At 40.4% G+C, this 23429-nt stretch overlaps 1 protein-coding gene across 6 annotated transcripts; it reads right to left on the minus strand.

Annotated features, from left to right (window-relative positions):
- Window positions 1–301: 301 nt before the first annotated feature.
- On the minus strand, window positions 302–23392 carry Dimt1 (DIM1 rRNA methyltransferase and ribosome maturation factor). 6 transcript variants are annotated; one of them, XM_059276108.1, is made up of 12 exons: window positions 13371–13721; window positions 12983–13056; window positions 11763–11849; window positions 10905–10966; window positions 10733–10826; window positions 10599–10648; window positions 8351–8474; window positions 7905–7997; window positions 6932–6996; window positions 5463–5526; window positions 3519–3625; window positions 302–1835 (listed from the first exon to the last, which is right to left on the minus strand). In XM_059276108.1, the coding sequence occupies exons 1-12, from the start codon at window positions 13447–13449 to the stop codon at window positions 1793–1795; spliced, it is 942 nt and encodes a 313-aa protein (XP_059132091.1). In that variant the 5' UTR covers window positions 13450–13721; the 3' UTR covers window positions 302–1792. The 6 variants fall into 6 exon arrangements, with proteins under 6 accessions (XP_059132091.1, XP_059132092.1, XP_059132093.1 ...); XM_059276109.1 differs by lacking the exons at window positions 12983–13056; window positions 13371–13721 and adding an exon at window positions 23269–23392; XM_059276110.1 differs by lacking the exons at window positions 12983–13056; window positions 13371–13721 and adding an exon at window positions 23226–23364.
- Between the last annotated feature and the right edge of the window lie 37 nt (window positions 23393–23429).

A 23429-nucleotide genomic window follows, 5' to 3' on the forward strand; every position in this document is an offset into this window, starting at 1 on the left:
TTAGAAATAACGTACTTCAATATATTCACCTTTGTTTTGGAAGGAACTCAGGTTTTCTTGCAGTTGTAAGATGTATTCTATTTGTGTCTGTTTCAAAGACGAGAGGAAGAATGAACTATTTCTGTTGACCTTGCAGAGGCTAAGAAGGTAATTTTTGCCGGGCATGGTGACACACACCTTTAATCCCAGTACGCAAAGGCAGGTGGATCTCTGAGTTCAAGGCCACCCTGGTCTAGTAGTGAGTTCCAGGATAGCAAGAATGCCTCATATGTAATGGGCAATAAAGACACCAACTTGCTCATTAAGCACAACAGTTTAGCTTTAATGTTACCGGCACTGGACAGGTATTCTCTTTGGAAGGTCTTTACAGATACATGTTGCCTTATGCTGGCTTCATCTTAATCCACAGTCAGAGTATTTGAAAAATAGTACCAGCAAACATCTTGGGAGGTAAAATACAATTTGGCTTTACAGAAGGAAAACTGAAGACTAAAGTTCAGCAGTTGGTGAGAGTCGAGGAGAACAAACTGAGAATGCCTAGTTGGAATTGTTTCTCTAAAGGTAGAAATGGTACAAGTGAATTCTGAAAATAGTTCTGTGACAGTAAAGAAAATTAACCCTGAAGAATAGTTACTATTCGTGTGACAAAAGTAGCCTTTGCAGCTAAGTGACTTTTTTGTTCGTTTGTTTTAGATTAAAAGTTCTTTAGAACCTTCTGAAAGGTAAAGGCTGCTATACATTATTTAAACTATTAATAGCTCACTATTCAAAGTCATAATAGCATTTACTATATGACTCTGAAGCCAGATTTTGGGGAAAAATATCTGTGTAGGCAAACAATTTATATTCTTAAGTTTACTTAGTGTACCTTTGCTAAAATAATTGGAAACATTCCTTAAGTTTCAGGTACAAAAGGAGCCAAATATCCAATGAAGATAGTTTAGTTTCCTTATATAAATAAAACAGCTATTTATTAAAATATATAAGCAGCATTTATCTTCAATCTGACAAATTTTAAATAGCTTAAAAAGAAACACCAGGTACTAGAATTTTAATTATCCAGGAGTAAGTAAGGAACAGCCAAGAGCCTACAGTTGTGGGAAAATAGCTGTTATTTTAAAAAGCTGAAAACTGAAACTAATAAAGCCCATTTGATTTACAAACCTCTCTGGGATTTTTCTAAATCTGAAATCTGTAGATCTTGTCTCCCCTAAGAAAATAGACTTGACATGATTTTTATAGTTAATTTCTTTCTAAGCTTCTGCATTTCACAGGTAGTCAGTCATACACAGAACATGCTTTCACTGTATAATTGCAGCAGACTCTAGCTTACCCAGAACTGTAATGTTGCCTGTGTTGCAACAGGTCATCTAACAAAGAAGGCATTAATACATGGAAATTCCATAGAATGAAGGTGTGTAAAAGAAAGTCATGTTAAGTAACTTACTGTACATGTGAACGAAGAGGAATACTGGGGGAACCTGTGACTAGTTGACAGAGTGAGCTGCAGGCCTAAAGTAGGCCTCATAGCCCATAACACAGTGAATAAAGTAACATCTTTATACAATAAATTGTTAGAAAGTTTAAGCGTATGGTTGTGCGTATCTGCGGCTTTTGAACTTGAAAACCGTTATATGTATACTGAACCCTGACCTTTGTAGTATATTTAAAATACTTAACAACAAACAAAAAATATGTAGGATCAACCACTTTCAACATACAGGATAATAATATTAGGAATTATAACTTCATTTCTTTCTTGGTCTTGAAAAAAAAAAATGTTTTCAAATGGCTAGGAAAAGTGGATACCTTCTGCATTGAATCCATGTAGCAACCTGAAGGGGAAGAAATGGAGAATGAATGGTGTTACCAAAAAGCCCAACTTCTGACACATAATGTACCTGTACCATTAATATATAAACACATGAACATACTTAGACACTTACTTCTAGCACTAGTTATTAAAGAAATTTTACTCTCCAAATAAAGTGGCAAAGCATACCTTAGTTAAAACCATGTCATGTTTATGTCTTGTAACCTACTGTTTTCAATTACATTGGATCTGACTGAAAATATCTTAAAGACTTGCTATCCTTGCTTCGGCTCATCACCACTTTATTTTGAGCACGATCAGCAGAAAAAGAAAGTAGCTGAAATTTGAGGCAAAATGAGATGAATAATCTGCCTATTCTCTGAAGTTTAATGAAATACACGTTACTTCTCTTTGTGGATATTATGTGCTTATCTGACTTTAGTTAGAAAGCGGTACCCTGAGGAAGTTAAGAATGAAGTTTAAAATGCAATGTATTTGGACCTGAGGTTCTTCTTCAGGATGACCCATAGGAAGGGGCCCATATGGATTAAAATGTCTGGAAAGCAATCTGTAGGTACTTAGGCCAATGAAGACTCAGTATTCCTGCTAGCCAGCCAATAAAACAATAATTCCCTAAGTCTTAGTTCTAGACTGTTCAACTGAAAAAGCAAACTAGTGTTTTACAGCACTGTATCCTCATTTTTAAATTCAGTCTCTAGAACACAAATGCTTTAAAAGTAAACTTGCTAAAAGTGGGACATACATCCTAGATAGAAGTAGAGTATTTGTCTAGGCCTCTGAATGTAGTCCTCAGCAATGTAAGGAAAAAAACAGTAAAGAAAATGTCCAGGAACTTCTGAAAGTTAAGTGTTAGTGAGTACCAGTTAGTACAATTGGGTAGTTAACTGAAACTTGCTTGGTTCAAAGTAAAACAAAGTTTGGACCCAACTGCCCAAATAACTATGGTACCCTTGCACTTCACAGGTGTAGAACTCGCCTCAGACCACATAACAACTGCTATTAAATGGATAATCAGATGTGGTTATAAAGGCATTTCACACCTACCATCTGTTTAACAGTAGCTATTCTAAAGTAAGGAAATCATGTGTCATCAAATCCAGTTAGATACGTTATAATGATTTTTCTACCTTACAGGCTACTTGGAAGAGGTAAGCATAAGCTATTTGTGACCATGAATGGTTTTGGGATTGGAGCAGCAGAAAAGAAACACACACAGCACACATAAACCCAGGCTATCTTCTGGCGCAGACTGTTCTTTACTACTGATCTTACATCCATTCTGCTGCAGCTAACAGGCTGCCATCCTTCACACCAGTGGTTCTCAACCTGTGGGTTGTGACCCCTTTGGAGAGGCCAACTGACCTTTTCACAGGGGTCAGTCACCCTAAGACCACCAGAAAACACAGATATTTACATTATGATTCTTAATGGTAGCAAAATTACAGTTATGAAGTAGAAATGTTAATTTTATGGTTGGGGGTCACAACACAAGGAACTGTATTAAAGGGTTGCAGCATTAGGAAGGTTGAGAACCACTGCTTTACACCAAATACTGTTCCAAACTACGGAAGTGCTATGCAATAACTCTCCCAGGCAGCACCTTACGCTGCTTAAAAGCCTTTAAGTCTCTAATCTTAAGATACCACAGTAAAGAAATGTAAGCATTTAGAACAAGTGTAATTACCTGATAAAATCATCTATGTCCATGGAACGGGCCCGTTTTTCACTAAAACCTGTGCTGGTTAGGATTTGCTGTATTTTATCTGCTATACTGAAATCTTCTGGTATTACCTATCAATATGAGATTCAGAATAAATGAACAACATATCTTTAATGAAGATACCATGACTCTTTTTTTTTAATTCAGTATATTACAGTCACTTTTAATAGATTTGTAAATGACAGTGGGAACACTCGACAGTTTGGATAAGACTTGGATTTCTAATGAAGAGGCTGATTTTGTGACACAATAGTTGTAATACTTTGAGTTGTTAGGCCCTTTTTCATCTTTAAAGTAGTAAAATAACAGGTTTTAGACTTTACAAATAAAGTGAATGAAATTTTAAAGCAATTATTGATCTTTTAAAAATAATTCATACAGCTCACCTAGCCAGGTCATTTTCCTCAGAAATGACCTCTCTCTTAAGTATATTACATGTTGCTTGGTTTAGTAGCTCACCCCTGTAATCCCAGTCCCTGGGAGGCAGGAGGAGTAAGTTCAGGGCAAGCCTATGCTACAGATTAAGACTGTCTCAAAACAACAAAACAGTGATTGATTTTACTTGATTCACAACATTTACCCATACACCTTTTAAAATTCAACTTAATTTTTTTTTTAAAGTTAGACTCATGTAGTAGCTTTTGTCCATATTAGAGAATGGAGACAGTTATGGTATATTATAGGACAATATCTGGGCATAAAAAATATGAAGAAAATAGTCAATATGTCTGCTCAAACCAACAGAATTAGTATATACACATGCAAGTGTGTATGCATGAGGACTCCATACTTAAATTCAAGTCAAACTGTTAAGAGGCATGATGCACAAGACCAGAAATTAGCTATTCAAACCACTTTATATTGATGATGTAAAATTTCTAGATGTTAAAAAAAAGTCACAAACAAAACAGTAACTTTAGTGATTGCTAATCTGATGTGGTAACATAATATGCCTTTAATCCCAGCACTTGGGAGATAAAGGTTGAAGCATCAGGGATTTAAAGACATTCTCAACTATATAGTGGCAGCCTGGGCCATTGTCTGAGCAACAAATAAGATAATCACAGTTTGGGTTAGCACATTACACACATTTAAGTCAAGCAAGCTACTAATCTATGCATTTGAATTATTATAAATCAGTTGAATCCAGTTCTTACTAGGGTTAAATACAAATGTTAAAGAGGACCCAGTTCATAGAGTTTACATCAAAATTAGCCTGTTGGAACTCAGTTAGGTATGGTGACTCGCACCACTGAGGCAAAAAGATTGCTGGGTTTGACCTCAAACCCATCCTAAGCTACATAGCAAGACCATTTCAAAAACTATCAAGAGACCTGTAGTAGTTACATATTATGTATTTATTTTTAAGGGTCTTATAGAATATATAGGTTTAAAAGCAAAAATAAGAATTGGAGGGGGCTTGAGTACAATTTTATCAGTTTAAAACAAAAACACCACAGAGTAGTCAAGTGTAAATCTTGGCAGTTGCCCTAAAGAGAAGAATGCAAGAGGGAAGGAAAAGAGCTATGCTGCCTAAAATAAGTTTGCATTGAGATCAGACACATGGTAGGGAGGGGGGTCCTAGAGAAAGAATAAAGAAACCCAAAGTGTTAGGGAAAGCATGCTTAGAACCGATAGTTCTAGTGAGGAATCCAGAAAGGCAGGCAGACTTATGAAGCAGCATGGCTGTGCTCTGTACATTGGTAAAAGGAACATTTTGAAAAGTAAACATCCCTGAAAGAGCCTGCAGGTGCACGCCTTTAATTGCAGCACTTGGGAGGCAGAGGCAGAAGGATCTCTGAGTTTGAGGCCAGCCTCCTCTATGTAGCGAGCTCCAGGACAGCCTAAACTACACAGAGACCCTATCTCAAAAGAACAAAAATCACTGAAATGATCATTTCTGCTTACAGTATTATGGACTGAACAGTGAATTCTGTAGTTTCTTTCCAACAGCTGTTGTACTGCGCTTGATCTGGAAATTAAGTGATAATTATAAAATCAGATTTAAATTTAAACAAAATGAAATATATGTTCCAGGCCTATGAGGTGGCTCAGTGGTAAAGGCGCATACCGCCATGCCCAATAACCTGAAATCAAGCCCCAGAACCTACATAGAGGAAGAGGACCACTTTTGTTGTTTTCTGAGACAGACAGACACACACAAACACACATGTCACATGTAATTTGTAAAAAAAATTAAAGCTGGATGGTGGCACACACCTTTAATCCCAGCACTTGGAAAGCAGAGGCAGGTGAATCTCTTAAGTTGGAGGCCAGCCTGGTCTACAAAGCAAGTTCCAGGAAAGCTAAGGCTGTTACCTAGAGAAACCCTGTCTCAAAAAAAAACAAACGAGAAAAGTAAATGAGTATATAGTATAATTTAGTGAAATTCAGGAATTTAACAAGGGTATAGAATATTTAACTTCTAAAGGTAACACTATATATAAAAAGTAGTCCTAATAAACATCTCTTTAAGTCCTCTTGTTCTTTAAATGAGAGTAAGTCAAATTCCATACAGTGCTTTAAAAAAAAAAAAAAAAATACAGGTTGTTGTTATACTTCCCAAGCTAGCCTCAAAATTCCAGTGCTCTAGTGATAAGACCATTTTAACTTTCCAAGTAGCTGAGCTACAGATACAGTGCCTTCCACTCACAAACATAAATTCTAAAGAGTTCTTAGATACTCCACAAAACATCCCCAACCCCCCAAAAAAGTCGCTTGGGCTTGGTGGCAATGGCCTATAATAATATTAACTGCTAGAAAGGCTGAGGCAGGGGGAACTGCAAGCTCAAAGCCAGCTTGGGAGTCACTGCGTGATAGAATGCTCAGTTAGCATGCTTAAAACCACAGGCTCAATTCTTGGCATGGCCAGGGGAAAAGAATGTTCAAGCTCTCTCAAATCTCGCCTCTTTTAAAATACACAGACTAGAAGTCAGCTCGGCTAGTAAAGGTCCTTGTTGTGCAAGCCGAATAACCTGAGTTCCATGCCCCGACCACATGCATACAAGTGGGAGAGAGCCAACTCCTCAGAGTTGTCATGTGCCCTCCACATGTTCCCCATGACACAGCTCCACCTACAATAAAAGGAGGGGGAGGAGGCAGAGGAGGAAGAGGAGAAAACCCAAAAGCAAAAACTTGGCAAATGTATGGTTAAATTATTGTTTTTCCCATTTTACAAAGAAAAACCTGATTTGACTCCCAACTTCATTTTTCTTTATTGCATTCTGTTTCTCAGAGCATGAAATTATTTTAAAAGGTGGAGTCTGTCTGACATGAATAATCTCCACACTTAGGGTAGCTCTTTATGGGTAAAGGACTAGATGCTGTGACACCTGGAAAACTGTTCCTTCACCATTTAAAAGTAGTAGAATACTCACTTGAATGCAGCAGACAGTGTCTTGTTCTTCCGAACAAAAGTGATCCTTACTAAGCCATCCCATTCCTGAAATATAAGATGAATTATTTGCTTCAGAATACTGAACTTCTTATCTATGCCTGTTAGCTGTGATCATTTTTAATATATAAAGCCAGAGAGAATAAAAATGGCCTACATCTTGATCTAGCTGGCACATATGCAAAAAGATGCACACTTCTGCACTTGTGTGAATCTCACTGAATTTAATTGGAAAAACAGTCCCAATACATAACATGGCAGTAGGGTCACTTTCAAAATAGATTCAAGCTAAGGACAGTGGCACATGCCTATAATCCCAGCACCTACGATTAAGAGTTTAAAGTGATCCAGTACCTAGAGAATTTGAGCCTAGTCTTGAGCCATAAGAGAGGCTACCTCAAAAAACCAAGATACCAAATTCAAAACACAAACATGATTTAGGATGTAGCTTGTGCAACAAGATTTTCTCTAATGTAATTAGTTGAATTTTATACCAAATCATCTAGATTTTTTTTTCTGATCACAAAACCAGTAATTTTAATTGGAAAACTGTTCGCCACAGGGGCTGAGGATGTAGTTCAATAGTAGCACTCTTGCTTCAGCATGTATAAGGCCTTAGGTTTTTACCCTCAGTACCACTAAAAAGAGTTTTACCACAGTATTATTCAAACACAACTATTTTAATTTTACATTGTTTTCCAAGTTTTATTCAATGTTTCGGCACCTATAATCTTCAAGTTTTGAAATGCAACTGTATTCTAATCATTTTGCCTTTTACAAAAATGTTCCATATTTTTCTGTGGTACACATAATTATTTTCCATCAAATGATTCCATCCTAAGGTTGCACCACAATTCCTATCTCTTGTGTGAGTCAGTAGTGTTCTTTTGCTTTAGAATGACATTTTCCAACCTGGATTTTTTTTTGCCTTTAATAACCTAGTATTTTGGCCTCACCTGAAAATTGATAGGTGGTGGCGGATTCTTAGGTTCTATCCTTACAACGCTGGACTCCACCTTGGGGGGTGGTCTGAAGTTATTCTTCCCCACCTGTTAATCAGAAAATGTTTAGTCCTCTCACAGGCAACTTTATTTACTTTTTGTTTGTTTTGAGACAGGGTCCCACCATGTAGGTCTGTGTGGTCTGGAACTTCACCCCTCTGCCTCCTGGGGTTAAAAGTGTGTGCCACCATGTCTGGCAAGTGTAACTTTAAATTGGTAATCAAAGATATTCTGTTGGGCAGGTACGGTGGCTTAGGCCTGTGGATTCGGCACTTGGGAAGCTGATAGTTCCGGGCTAGTCTGAGTTAGAGAACAAAACCCTGTATAGGGCAAGGCCAAGTGCTCTGGGATGAATTAAACTAGCTTATTTAATGATTTTTTTTTAAAAAAGCCTCACATACCTTCATTAGATGGTCCACACGTGCTAAAAGCTGTGTATTAATGGAGAGTCTACAGTATAATTTATCTCCGGGTTTTGCAACCAAACGAAGAGCAAATTCTCTTTGAAACATAAGTATAGCACATCTGAAAAAGAAGCAGAAAGGAACAAGAAAAACTGCTCATTTTCAATTACAGCCATATTTTTTTAATTAAAATTTTTTGTTTTTTATGGGTCTGAATGTTTTGCTTGCATGTATCTATTTGCACTGTGTGTGAAATTGGTGCCCATAAAGGTCAGAAGTGGGCACTGGATCCTTAGGAGTTACAGCCAGATGTTAGCTGCCATGGGGTGCTGGGAATAGAACCTATCTCTGCAAGAGCAACTTATACCCTTAAACACTGAGCAATCTCTCCGGTCCCTATAGTTGTATTTTTAAACACAGTGAATTGTCATGGGAAGATCTGTAGTTAAGGACAGTATGATCAGAAGGTACAACACTTTCAGCATTAGTGTTATTGCTACAAAACAGACAAGTGTACTCTTAACCCCCAGGAAGATGGCTTTCCTACATGGATTAAAAGAACAACTATTTTCATCTATTATTATGTATTAGTATCAGTAGTATGTATTAGTCTATGGTGCCTTCTGAAAAACAAGCAAAAACAGTCAAGTTGACTCCACAGGAGAACTGTATTTGTGATGTAGTTGGAATTATATCTGATGTGTGGCCTGGTAGCTTACAATGTCCAGTGTTTCCTTGGTTTAACAATTTAAAAATATGTAGACTTCTTCAGCAACAATGGGGACATGTTTAAAGGTTAGTGAAGAGAAGCCCATCTCTAAAACTGTATTTGAGATTTTTGTGTAGTGTACTGGGAACTGAAGTGAAGGCCTCATGCATACAAGCAAATGATCTACCACTGAGCTGTATATCCAGTCCTTTCATCTGCTTTTTATTTTGAGATCAGGTTTCACAAAGCTGCCCAAGCAGGTATTGAATTCACAATCCTCCTACCTTCGCCTCCAGAGTACATCCATAAATGTTTACATATCCCAAACAAAACTTCTATGAAACTCTATGTAGTTGTCTCCTGATAGAATCTATCCCCTGTCATTTAAAAGGGGAATGGGGGCAGGATGGGGTGGGGGGTTAAGGCATGTTACCAAGCCTGATGACCTGAGTTTGATCCCTGAGATCCTGTAAACTGTCCTATGACCTCTGTAAATGCACAGGCATGCACACACAATTTTTAAAAAGAATGGTTATCGCTCCCACAATTTATAAGTTTATTTTATAAATACTAAGGAGGTATGTGACTTAGTTTCAAAGCCACTGGTATAAAACATTGTTTTAACAACCAGTTAAGAAGTTACTGCAGGGCTGGAGAGGTGGCTCAGAGGTTAAGAGCACTGCTTACTCTTCCAAAGGTCCTGAGTTCAATTCCCAGCAACCACATGGTGGCTCACAACCATCTGTAATGAAATCTGGTGCCCTCTTCTGGCCTGCAGGGATATGTGCAGACAGAACACTGTATACATAATAAATAAATCTTAAAAAAAAAGTTATTGCAAATACCTAGACATAATGTAAGAAATTTTTTGTTTGTTTGTTTTTGTTTTTGTTTTTCGAGACAGGGTTTCTCTGTGTAGCTTTGCGCCTTTCCTGGGACTCACTTGGTAGCCCAGGCTGGCCTCGAACTCACAGAGATCCGCCTGGCCCTGCCTCCCGAGTGCTGGGATTAAAGGCGTGCGCCACCACCGCCCGGCGAAAAATTTTTATCAATGTTTATTGAAGAGTATTAGAAAGTAGAGGGAAAGGCATGCACACACATTCACCTCCCCAAGTAAAAGACCAAAAAGACTTTTACGAACTAGAAGACCTCCCTAGAAGTCAGTATTTTTATGTATGTGCATGTGTGTGCACGTTTCTGAGACAGAGTATCATGCAACCTAAGATGGGCCTGAACTAGCTATGTAGCCAAAGATGAGCATAAAGTTATGCTCCCACTTATGGTACCCACGTTCTGGATTACAAGCACTCACCATAGGATGAGTCTTATGTGGTGCTGGAGACTGAACTTGCTGGAGAAAGCTTTCTGGATGCTAGTAAGCACTTCACTCCATCCACTGAGCTTGCATTCCTGCCCCAGAAATTGGTATTTTCTACAAAAATTCTCCAATAGTTTTTTCAGTTGGGTTGACTTTTGGCTGTGTTCCTGGCCTAAACTGTCATTCTAAAATTTAGCAGTGACTTGTTTTTCACAAACCTGAAAAATGGCCGGTGAAGCAACAACTTGAAGACAAAGGGAGAGGAGATCTGAAAGAGAATTAGTAGTTAGCTTTGAGGAAAGACACACGGGAGTAATACTTGGTATGATGTTTCTGATAGTCTGAGGGATACCTGATAAGGCAGGTTTGCCACACAAGCGTCAAAGAACGGCAAATCCGATTTCAGTACGTCTCCCACCAGGACCTGGAGTTTGCTGGCCAGAGGCCTGATAATAAGGAAAGAAATTTTAAGAGAATGTTCTTTCATGAGATTGAAATGTACTTTAATTATTACATATACTCACGTGCCCTGAACTCTTTTGTGAAGTTCAGCTACTAGCCTTGGATCAAGTTCACAGGCAACTACCTACATTAACAGTAAGAAAAAAAGCTTCATTGTGGAGTATAAATCTTTTACCATCCAAGTAATAACTCATATGATCTACAGGATTTAAGCTTTTTCCAGTCTTAACTTCAACTGCCCCCCCCCCCAACTGTTTTCTACCATTTCAAACAACATTCTGTTTGGTCTGTCTCCACGCTTTGTAACTGAAGATGATGGAAAGAATACACTTTATGTAATCAGTTCTTTTAGACAGTACGCAAGAGACCTATTCCCAGAAGTACTCTTATCCACTGATATCCAGAATAGAAGACATAACATCGTAAGTGAATGAAGTGGATGAAGCTGAAATTATTCTAACAGCAGCAGAGGTTTCACTGGCTTTCATGACTGTGTCTATAGGGTAGACACTTAGGTTGCTTCTTTGTTTTGACTCCCAGGTCCATTCTTCATCTCTTTTTTGCACCCTGTAGGTCAACAGGTCTTCTGTTGAACTTGTTCCTAATAACTTTCAACTTCATTGCTTTGTTCCTCCAGGCTTCATGATAGTGAACTGTTTTTTACAATTAGTTCACAAGTCAGTGTTCCTATTTTATTGTTACTTCTTTAATAAGCATGTAACCCATCCCTATATTAGATCCCCCATCGATACACCAAGGGTAGATTTTATTTTCTTGATAAATACATTTCATTTTCAGTTAAAATTTCTAAGTGCTCAATAATTACTATTGAAACAATGGCAACTAATTAAAATATTTATATTGTAAACCAGCTGAGCTAATTTGGTAGTAGCACAAGACCCCCCCCCCCCTTTTTTTACCTTTTTGGCCTTTTCTAACAGCTTGACGGTCATGTTTCCAGTCCCAGGCCCAACTTCCAGCACCACATCAGTAGGTCTTAAGGCAGCCTAAAAGCAAGCACAACTCCTTATGCCTGAACACACAGCTTATAAACGACTGCTTTTACTCATCAATGCACAGGTAAAGATTTTACTCTAGCTTCATTTTTCTTGTTAACAATGGTACCTCAAGGGTACTAGATATAAATGAATATCTCCATTTCCTGATCTAGGGGGATATATTCAATTTCTGGAGTCAGAAAAAGAGCAAGAGCAAGCACTTCCTTGAATGGCTTCCCACTTTCTACACTGGTGATAGTTCCAGCAACCTGTAACTAAGTCTACTCCTATCAAGTTCAAATGGAAAGAGCATAATGAGCTTGCCAAGGGTCAGCATGTGGGAGCAAGATTTCTCAATTCTCAATCATTGTGTAGTAAGGATATAGCAACCTCACAAAACTGTGTGCGCAAATACATACAACTAGAATATTCTGTGAGACTGGATAACTAAATTCTACACCTCCAGGATGCTCCCCTTGTAAGCACAGAAGTGATTTGTACCATCTATATTTTGGCTCCTGGGACTCAATCATTCATGACCACAACACAACACACACAGAATAATCCTCCAAATAATTTATATGCAGTACCATATATTTTTCAGAGGAAAAAACTTACTGTGTGATTTAGACATGAGTTTAAACTCTAGAATAAAGAGTAATAGTGATATGGTGCTTAGAAAGTGATCAAAATTATAGATGCTTGGAAAGTGGAGTCAGGAGGACCAGAAGTTCAAGGCTGGCTGTCTACATACAATATTTGAGGCCGGCCTCAGTTACATGAGATCCAGTCTCAAAACTAAACCTCCAGAAAGTTATTAAATCTGGAAACTAATAAGCAAGTACAAAGAAAAGTCCACCTATGAACTAGATAATTCACAGAATGATAGAGGACTTGAAGTTCAGCAGAAACAGATTCAGAAAGAAGCATGCAAAAGACAGCACGTGCATCCTGTACAATTCTTAACTCATTCAATACATAAATACAGAGCACCTATTTTATGTCAGGCACCTATCTTATTTTCTTAGAGTCTCACTATGTAGCACAGGCTGGCTCTGAACAAAACATCGCCCTGCCTCAGCTTCTGACAAAGTACTCCGACAAAGATGACAAACGCTCTGCCTTTCCTCTTCTACACCCACCTTATCGATAATGCTGTTTACAATTAGAGGATTTTTCAAAATGTGCTGCCCAATCCCTGTGTTGAACATGAGTCCTGGAATAAAACACGAAGCAGCCTTAATTTCCCAACTTGTCAAGAACCGATCCCAGGCCGTCCCAGAGCAGCCGGGACGATTTCAGCATCACGGATGCCACAAGCGTCTCGCTCACGGATGGGGTTGGGATGCAGCTTTAAGTTCATCCATCATCCCTCCTGCTGGCAAGGAAGACCAGGCGTGGGGAAGGGTCATCGCTGAGCGAGCACCCTCCTCGGAGCCGCCAGGAGCGAAGGCCACAGTGGGCCTCCCCCGCCGCGGCTCAGTCCGCACCGAGAGACGCGGTCCGCCCCCAGCTTCCTCCACGCCGCACCTCCGGCCCTCTTCAGCTCCCGGCGCTGCTCCTGCCGCTCCCGCCGGCGGCCACTCGCCGCGGACTTGGCCTTCGGCATCTTCTCAGGAGTACCCGGGAAAGCCAAAGAAGCCCAGCGCCGCGTGGAAGTCGCCCTCGGCGCCGTCACTATCAAAGCGCCGGAGAGGCCCACTTCCCCTCCCACTGGGATCAGGGACCTTCCTGTCAGCGGCTGGCTGAAACCCAGTGGCCACTGGGAATTGTAGTCTCTACCCAGCTGGAGCCCGGTGGCCGCCGGGAATTGGAGTCTCGGCTGTAGCAACGCCTTCCCCAGAAGCCAGGGTTCCCAGAAGACACCGCGCTGCTGAGCCACGCGGGTGGATTGGCTGGGTCATGGTTGGCAAACTGGATTGGCCAATCCCTGGGACCTCTGTCTCCGCCCCGCCCCACACCCCGCCCAGTCCCATCCCTCTCCTGCCCCACCACCACCAGAGATCTCTGATGTGTCTCTTTCCTTTCCCAGGAGGTTGTGGAGTGCGAAGCCTAGGCTTGAGGGATACGGAGCCAGGGCTGTTACACAAAAAAACCTGTCTAGGGGGAAGAAAAAGAAAAAAAAAAAAAAAGAAAGAAAGAAAAAAAAGAAACTGCCCCCAAGCCTTGGTTTTAGCCCTTCCTTTGCTGTAATTCAAACTCTAGAAAAATTCTAAACTATCCTAACAGAATCTTCTAAGTTCTACTGTTACGGGGCTCCCACCAGCGAAGGCCACTGGGACACTGTCTCTGAGCCAATGGAAAGTCTTCATTCCAGCCGGCTGGTGACGACAGCTGGGTAGTCAGGACCAAAGTGCAGCCCTGTTCCTTTCTCGGAGTCTATAACCTGACTGTGAAGTCCCCAAGGTTCCCATTCTGCAGGTGTAAGCTAAGTAGATAGTTACACAAGCCAAAATATGCGATTAGCAAAAATAGGCAGTTGTTTTTCCTAAGCTCCCCCTTACAGTTCCTAGCACCTTACTCTGCATACAAAGTTCATCTGAGCTACTAAAATGCAATCACTAAAGTCAGCTTCCAGCCCTTGTCAACTCACTTCATTTCATTCATTGTTAATATGCACAGTTCTAGAGAGTCTACAGCATGCCAGTGAATGCCATAAGTTAGGAGGGGAAGGGTGAATGTGCTTATTTTTTAAATAAGTTTAAAAGTTTTTTTTTTTTAAGGGAAGGGGTGCAGTCTGATACACCCCAGGCTCCCAGGCTGCCTCCCTGGGGCCTGACACAAGCCTTCACTATGTGTCTTGGTTATGGTTTCTATTGCTGTGAAGAGACACCATGACCAAGGCAACTCTTAGAAGGAAAACATTTCAGTGGGGCTGGCTTACAGAGCGTTAGCCCATTACCATCACGACGAGAAGCATGGCTGTGTGCCGGCAGACACGGTGATGAAGAAGGAACTGAGAGTTTTACATCTTGATTCCCAGGCAGCAGCAGGGGAATGTGCCACACTGGGTGTAACTTGAGCTTATGAGACCTCAGAGCCTGTCCCCACAGTGACATACTTCCTCTAAGGTCAAACGTCCTAATAGTGCTACTCCCTATGGGCCAAGCATTCAAACATGAAGTCTAGTCCTATTCAAACCACCACACTATGGCAACAGTACAGCACATTCTGGACTTCACACTTGATGCCAAAGCTGATGGTGAGACCATTCGGAAAGGCTTTTCCTTTCTCCAGGAACAGGAACAGGAAAAGCTTCATTTTCCAGGAACAGAAGATGGCAGGGTCACTGCATACCTGACATAATCATAGCTATTTAGTAACTTACACACACACACACACACACACACACACACACACAAATGGCAGCTTTGTCAGTTTGAGAATTTACCCACATGGATTAGTGTTTCTGGACCTTCAGAGTTATGGCAGTGATGAACAAGACAATCAAGAAATGACAGCTTTTTGAACAAAATAGAAAGAAAAAAAGAAAAAGAAATGAAGCAGGACAGTATTTGGCAGGGGAAAAATTCACCACCATGGCTCAAGGTGAGGTTGCCAACAGATACTGTATCTGTGAACCTGGCATTCCTATGGGCAGAGATGGCTTGGGAGCCTGAAGGCCAGCTAGCCTGGAGTGCCCTGCACGTGGCAGAAACCTGCCTCATCAGGATGGAAGGTGAAATCTCTGACCTCCACATGTGTGCACGGCATATATGTAGATGGACTCTCACACATTTTTTTAAAAGTTATTCAAAAGTAGTAGGCTGAGAGGTAGTCATATGGTGCAAGCTTGTCCAGAATGTGTGAGGCCTTGAGTTTGATCTCCAGGACCACATACTATTAATACTACAAATAATATGCTTTGCACCTGCTAACTCATCTTGTATCAACTTAAGCTGAGACCATGCTGAAGATATCAAAAGAACAGAAGAGGAATTGTCTTTCTTCCCAATACTGCTGCCTGCATCAACATGCTATAACTGATGAGAAATCTCTATAGAAATAAAAAAAAATGAGTGTACTACTACAAGGGGAAAAAACAGGTATTAAAAAGTTATACATATCCAATAAGCCTTTGAGAAGCTTTTTTTTTTTTTTTGAGACAGGATCTCCCTGGTTGGTCTACAACTCACTATATAGACCAGGATGGCCTCAAACTCACAGAAATCCACTTGCTTCTGCCTCTTGAACACTGAGATTAAAGGCATGCACCACCATAACAGACAAGATTGATTGATTGATTTGTGTGAGTGTATGTATGCCCTGTGGTGTGTGTAGTACCCCCAAAGGTCAGAAGAGGGCAACAGATCACCTGGAGCTGGAGTTAATAGGTGGTTATGAAGTCCGATGCTAGGAGCTGAACTTGAGTCCTCTGGAAGAGCAACAAAGACTTAACTGCTAAGTCATCTCTCTAACTTGAAAAATTGGTCTTGTAATTGGGATTGTTTCTGTGTCTGTGGGGCACCCACTATATTTTATACTTATTTTTATATCCTTTTACAAAGTAGAAACAATTGTATTATATGTAAAAATTATTCGAATCATAAGCATCTCATAAATTATTTGGATACTTCTGTTAGTGAGATGTTTATCACTGTGTCAAATATCTGAGGAAAACAAGGGAGGATGGTTTACTTTGCTTTGTTGTTTCAAGATGTCAATCCAGGGACAACTGGCTCCATTGCTTTGAGGCTGGTAGCAAGGTACATTGAGGAAAGTCATGATAGAGGAAAGATATTTACCTCATGGCATCCAGAAAGAAAATAGGGAGTGGCCAGGTACAAGATACACTCCTCAAATGCACACCTCTAGCAGTTCCCTTTCTCTAACTAGACCTCCATCTTCCATAGGAAACAGTAGTATTCAGATTTTGAATCAGTCAGTAGGTCAAAGCCCTCATGATCAACACCCTCACAGACATATCCAGAAGTGAGCTTTACTAATCCTGGAGATGTTTCTTTTTCTTCCTTCCTTCCTTCTTTTCCTTATTTATTTATTTAAATTTATTCTGTGTCTTTTACATCATGTATCTTGATCCCATTCATTTCCCTGTCCCTTCACATCCACCCTCTGTCCCTGCACTCCCCCCCAGATAAAACAAAATTTAAGGGAAAAAAAGGGAAAAAGTAATGAGGGGAAAAAAATTAAAAATCTCATCATGGAAGTGTAGCCAGAAGTTTCTCCAGTCCTGCCCTGCCCCTCAGTCAGGACAAATCTCTCCCACCTGTGTTCCACAGCCACTTGGTCCCAAGTAAACACACAGAGGCTTCTATTACTTACAAACTGTATGGCCTATGGGGTCAGGCTTCTTGTTAGCTAGCTCTTATAACTTAACTCAACCCATTTCTATTAATCTATGTCACATGTTCTGTGACATTACTTATGGCTCTTAGGGCAGCGGGCTGGCATCTACCCCAACTCTCCTTTCTTCTCTATCTCTCTTGGATTTTCCACCTGGCTCTATCCTGCCCTGCCATAGGCCAATGCAACTCTATTTATTAGCCAGTGGGAGCAACACATATTCACAGCGTACAGAAAGACATCTCACAGCATGGAAGCTGCAGTGTGACACGGTAAGACACTGTAAATCCCTTTGTCCATAATCTTTACTTGCAAGTGTTTGTTGCAGAGTCATTGGTCTGGTTTGAGGCCTCTGGTTTCTACTACACTATCAATGCTGAGTCCTCGCTAGGATTTTTCCTCAGTATCCTGTTGATGCTTTGAGTTGTGGAGATCCTGCAGGTTTGGGTCTGCAGGTCAGCTTCCTTTATGTGCTCCAGCAGGTCACAGATGGGGTGGATTTGAGGCAGGCCAAGTCATAACCCTGGATCTAGGCCTGGGCAGCTGTACAGGTGGTCCATCAGATGAGAAATGGGGACAGCTCTCCCATGCTCACATCTTTGGGGATGGCTCGCCCACATCTCTGCTAACAGGGCTGGCTCTATTGTGCTGCCCTGACGAGGTGCAGGGCCTGTTCCCAGAGATGTTTCTTAATCTGATCAGCTTGAGCATCATAATAATTCTAGTAGAACCTAGAAAATGAAAACATCTCCACAGAATTAATCATTTTTGTAGCGCTAAGAATCAAACCCAGTGCCTTGTGCATAACAGGCAAGCACTCTACCACTGAGCTTTCTCAGCCTCTCTGAGGGTCTTCAGATATGTATAACTTTGAAATTCCTGTTCTTTTGAAAGTTTGGTTGGTGGTTTGTCGACTTTTTAAGACGGAGTCTCATTTTGTAGTTCTGGCTCACCTGGAGCACATCATGAAGCCCATTCTCAAACTTGTGGCAGTCCTCCTGCTTCAGCCTCTCAAGTTCTGGAATTGTTGAGCTGAACAATTTTTTAAGTTTATGTATTTTTATTTTTGTTTTTCTTAGAGACTCAGGTAGCCCAGGGTGGTCACAAACTGTTATGTAGCTGAGTCTGTCCTTAAACTCTTTTTTTTTTTTTTAAAGATTTATTTATTATGTATACAGTTATACAGTGTTCTACCTGCAGGCCAGAAGAGGGCACCAGATCTCATTATAGATGGTTGTGAGCCACCATGTGGTTGCTGGAAATTGAACTGAGGACCTCTGGAAGAGCAGCCAGTGCTCTCAACCTCTGAGCTATCTCTCCAACCCTGTCCTTAAACTCTTAATCCTTGAGCTTCCAAATCTCATGTACTGGGATTATAGATGTATAGATGTTCACTATTATGCCTGGCCTTTTCCTCCCCGACACCAAGATCTTAGTGTATAGACAAAGCTGGCCTGGGTATGTAAGCCAGGCTGGCCTCAAACTCACAATCTTCTCCTCCTGAGCTCTAGGATTACAGACATGTGTCACCACATTTGACTGGTGTTAAAAATGTGTGTGTATGTGCTTGCACATGTGTCTGGCAAGAGAAAGAAGTCAATGTTTCTTTAAAGAATTAATTTTATATTTATTTTATGCATGTAAGTATTTTGCTTGCTTGCATGTAAGTCTGTGCACCAAGTGCTTGCCTGGTACCCTCAAAGATCATAAGAAGTCAGTGGATCTCCTGGAACTGGAATTATAGATGGTTGTGAACAACCATATGGATGTTGGGAATTGAACCCAGATTCTCTGCAAGAGCAAGTGCTCTTAACCTCTGAGCCATCTCTCCAGTCCCTGATATTTCTATAATATAGCATTTTTATCATCAACTTTATACTTTCTCTTTGTAGTTCTCAACTATATGTGAAAAGCACTGAATGTGTATTAAGACTTTCAAATACATACTGGGGATATAGTTTAGTGGTGTGTTCTAGGCAGTGTGTGTGTTCTATCCCTAGCAATCAACCCTCCCCACACCTCCCCAAAACAAAAAAATTAAAAAGGTTTGAATATATCCTGAAGATACACAATGATAAATTAATTCTAATATTTGCCCTTTTCTCTAAAAATCTGGAGTATGCAAATATAGTAACAAAGCACAGTAGATTGAGATTAATTATCTAGATGTAAATATTTGTTTTGTCAATAATATGTGTTGTGCCATATTTTTTTTACTGGACAAAGATGTGTTACATTTGTTTATGCTGCAGAATATTACTTTAGCTGTGTAAAGGTGTGTTACTTTGTTTATACTGCACTTGTTTAATTATGTAAAGATGTGTTGCATTTGTTTCACCTTGCCTACCTAAGGCAGCTGATTCTTCTAATAAAGAGCTGAAATGGCCAATAGCTATGCAGGAGAGGGATAGGCGGGTCTGGCAGGCAGAGAGAATAAATAGGAGGAGAAATCTAGGCTCAAGAGGAGTGAGAGAAGAGAGGAGAGAAGGAGGGAGGCCTCTGGGGCCAGAAGCCAGGCAGGCAGCCACCAGCCAGCCAGAGAAGTAGAGAAAGTAAGATATACAGAAGTAAGAAAGGTAATAAACCCCAAGGCAAAAGGCAGATAAAGAGGAACAAGTTAATTTAAGTTAAAAGAGCTAGCCAGAAACGAGCCTAAGCTAGGCCAAGCATTCCAAACTAATAATAAGTCTCCGTGTCATGATTTGGGAATTGGCTGGTGGCCTAAAAGGAAAAGCCTGGTACAAATTTGGCACCTAGATCTTCCATTCAATACTAGTTAAAATTAAGACTTCTGAATATGCCCTAATTTGGCATCCTAGTATGACAGATACAATTTGTATACGCTCATTTTTCTAAATTAAACCTTTCTTCAGATTTTCAAAAGACTCATTACGCCAATAGAAGGGTTCTATTTTTGAAAGCATTTCTTTCTTTTCTTTTTCCCCTAATTTTTATTTATTCTTTTCTCATATATTTCATCCTGACTGCAGTTTCTCCCTTCTCTCCCCCACTATACCCACCTCCACCTTCCCTCAGAAAAGAGCAGGCCACAGCCATGAAGTGGTGCATTCCTTTAATCCCAGCACTTGGGAGGCAGAGGCAGGTGGATCTCTGTGAGTTTGAGGCCAGCCTGGTCTACAGAGCAAGTTCCAGGACAGCCAGGATTGTTATATAGAGAAACCTTATGTCAGAAAACCAGAAAAAAAAAAAAAAGAAAGAAAAGAGCAGGCCTCCCGGGACATCAACCAAACATGGCATAACAAACTACAATAGACCAGGCACATATTCTCACATCAACGCTGGATGAGGCAACCCAATAGGCAGAAAAAGGTCCTAAAGGCAGGAAAGGGATTCAGAGACATTACCCCACTCTCACTGTTAAAATCCCACAAGAACACCAAGCTACACAACCATAACATACATGCAGAAGACCTAGGTCAGACTCATTCAGGCTCCCTGATCTCTGTGATACTATTTGAATCCTCATCAGTTTTTTCTTTTTAATTGGGTAATCCTTTCTTTCCATTCTCTTCTTCTTCTTCTTCTTCTTCTTCTCCTCCTCCTCCTCCTCCTCCTCCTCCTCCTCCTCCTCCTCCTCCTTCCTTTTCCTATTGGTATTTCAAGACAGGGTTTTTCTGTGTAGCCCTGGCTGTCCTGGCCTCGAACTCACAGAGATATCTGCCTGCCTCTGTCTCCTGAGTGCTGGGATTCAAGGCATGTGCCACCACCGCTAGGCTTTAGATAATCCTCTTACTACATAAAGTATTCCTTAGAGCTCTTCTACTAAACATGTCATCTATGGGCTGGTAACATTGGCATCAACTGGAATGTGGATGCATTTTAGACCAACCAAATTAATCAAGATCTAGTGCTGGGGATGTAACTCGATTGTTGGGTACTTGCCTAGCATGAATAAAGCCCTGGATTTGATCCTCCAGCACAACATAAACTGGGCATTACATGCCTGCAATCTCAGAATCTAGGAGACAGAGGCAAGATTATCAGAAATTCAAGATTATCCTTAGCTACATAGTGAGTTTAAAACCAACTTGCATTACATGAGACCCTGTATAAGAAGTTAATCAGGACCCATGAGACCCTGTATGAGAAGTTAATCAGGACCTGTACCATAATTTTTAAATTAATTGCGAGCTTATGCAAAAGCCAGAAGACAACTATTGGGAATTGGTTCTCTTCCCACCATGTGTGACCCAGGCATCAAACTCAGCCACAACTTGGTGTTAAGTGCCTTTACCAGTTCAGTCCTCTGACCAGCTAAGGCCTGAATTTACTTTTAAAGAAACTTTAAATTGTTTAAAAGATTTATTTTATGTGCATGAATGTTTTGCCTGCATATATGTATGTGCACCAGGTGTGTGCTTAATGCCAGCAGAGTTCAGAAGAGGGCATTGGAACTTCTGGAACCAGATTTACACCATGTGAATTCTGGGAACAGAACCCAGGTCCTCTAGAAGATTAGCACGTGCTCTTAGCCACTGAACCATTTGTCCAGCACCCAGCATCTGTATTTTGATAATATCTCACGTAATTCTATGCATACTTAAATTTTAGATGTGCAATATTTCTATAAAATCAGAAGATACAACTAAGCAAAAATAAAATGAAGCATAGCCACAGTATCATCCAACAATTGGCAGTGCCAGTTAGAATTTTGGCATTTTGTATTTCCAAATTTGGGACATTCCTGAACATATCCTTTGGTAATTTCTTTTCAGGATACACCGGAAATTTATCAGCAAGCCAACAAATATCCTCCAATATTTAATATTTAACTTAAATGGTCAGTTTTGCATTTCATTTTATATGTATTTGATTTCATCATTCCTCTCTGACAATCACTGAGGGAATTTTTATCTTTGCATTGATTTAAAAAAAAAAAGTCAGGGCTGGAGAGATGGCTCAGAAGTTAAGAGCACTGACTGCTCTTCCAGAGGTCCTGAGTTCAATTCCCTGCAACCACATGGTGGCTCACAACCATCTGTAATGAGATCTGGTGCCCTCTTGTGACCTGCAGTCATACATACAGAACATTGTATACATAATAAATAAATAAATATTAAAAAAAATAAAAAAAGTCTTTGTGTGAGGGACATCCTTATAAAGAAGAGCTTACTGTTATTTTGGTCCAAAACTCAATGCTTGCATTTACTGGCCATTGAACTTTAGGCATGTCAACTTCTCTGTGTTCCAGTTTCTTCTTTTGTAAAATGGACATAATAATGGATCTACCTCATAGGGTTTTCCTGGGAATTAAAGTGGGTCATTCAACCTAAAGATCCTTAGACTGTATTTATTGTGCACATCTTAAATGAGCAACAAATGTCTATCAGTCTTTATGAACACAGTTAATCTCCCTCACAATTTCTCTTTTATTTATTTATTTATTATTATTATTATTATTATTATTATTATTATTATTATTACTTTTGGTTTTTCGAGACAGAGTTTCTCTGTGAAGTTTTGGTGCCTGTTCTAGATCTCACTCTGTAGAGCAGGCTGGCCTCGAACTCACAGAGATCCGCCTGCCTCTGCCTTCGGAGTGCTGAGATTAAAGGCGTGCGCCAACACCGCCCGGCTCAATTTCTCTTTTTAAAAACAAGAAAACTTAAACTAGCGTGCAGGGCTAGGCAGCACTAGTCTTTTGAAATCTTTTCAACGTTAGTTTTGCTGTGGAGTAGAGCAATCAAGTTCAGGATCTAAAAAAATCCTATGCAAGTAGTCTGCATACTTGGGAGATGTGGAGGAATCAGGATTTGACGGTCAGCTACAGAAAAAGACTGTGATGCCAGCCTGGAGTTATGAGACCCACTAAAACACAACACTAAAACAAGCAAACAAACAATACAAACACCCCCCCCACACACACACCTCTACACAAACAACAACAACAACAACAACAACAAAAACCCCTCAAAGCCAGTCCAAACTTGGAAAAAAAAAATACCTATGGTGGCTGGGTTCATTAACGGGATTCTTTTGATAACCCTCCTCTGCTGTGACAGACCCATGAAGCAAGTAGTTGGTATCTAGAACAGTGAGGACGAAATGGTTTTCACTTACACTTCAACCAGCCCAGGAGACCACTGATTTTCCCGGGACTTACGGTTTCCATAGTGACAGGTCCCCGTGCTTACGCACAGCTCCGGGTACCACGCAAGCGCACACAGCTGCGTTGGCGGCCGCGCGCCTTTGGTTTCGAACACGAGCTCCTCCCTCCCCTTCTCTCCGCCATCCAATCGCCTTCTTTCTCGGCCCCTCCTGTGC

Source organism: Peromyscus eremicus, chromosome 11 (assembly GCF_949786415.1).
Source record: "Peromyscus eremicus chromosome 11, PerEre_H2_v1, whole genome shotgun sequence".
NCBI lineage: Eukaryota > Metazoa > Chordata > Mammalia > Rodentia > Cricetidae > Peromyscus > Peromyscus eremicus.

Bases quoted from the DNA above. Each gene is read 5' to 3' on its own strand.
- Dimt1 (XM_059276108.1), bottom strand. From the start codon at position 13,449: ATGCCGAAGGCCAAGTCCGCGGCGAGTGGCCGCCGGCGGGAGCGGCAG. The intron at 5,527-6,931 runs GTGAGTATTCTA...CTTAATTTCCAG, and splicing joins ACACTGTCTGCTGCATTCAA to ATCAAGCGCAGTACAACAGC. The intron at 1,836-3,518 runs GTAATTACACTT...CTTCCCCTTCAG, and splicing joins GACATAGATGATTTTATCAG to GTTGCTACATGGATTCAATG.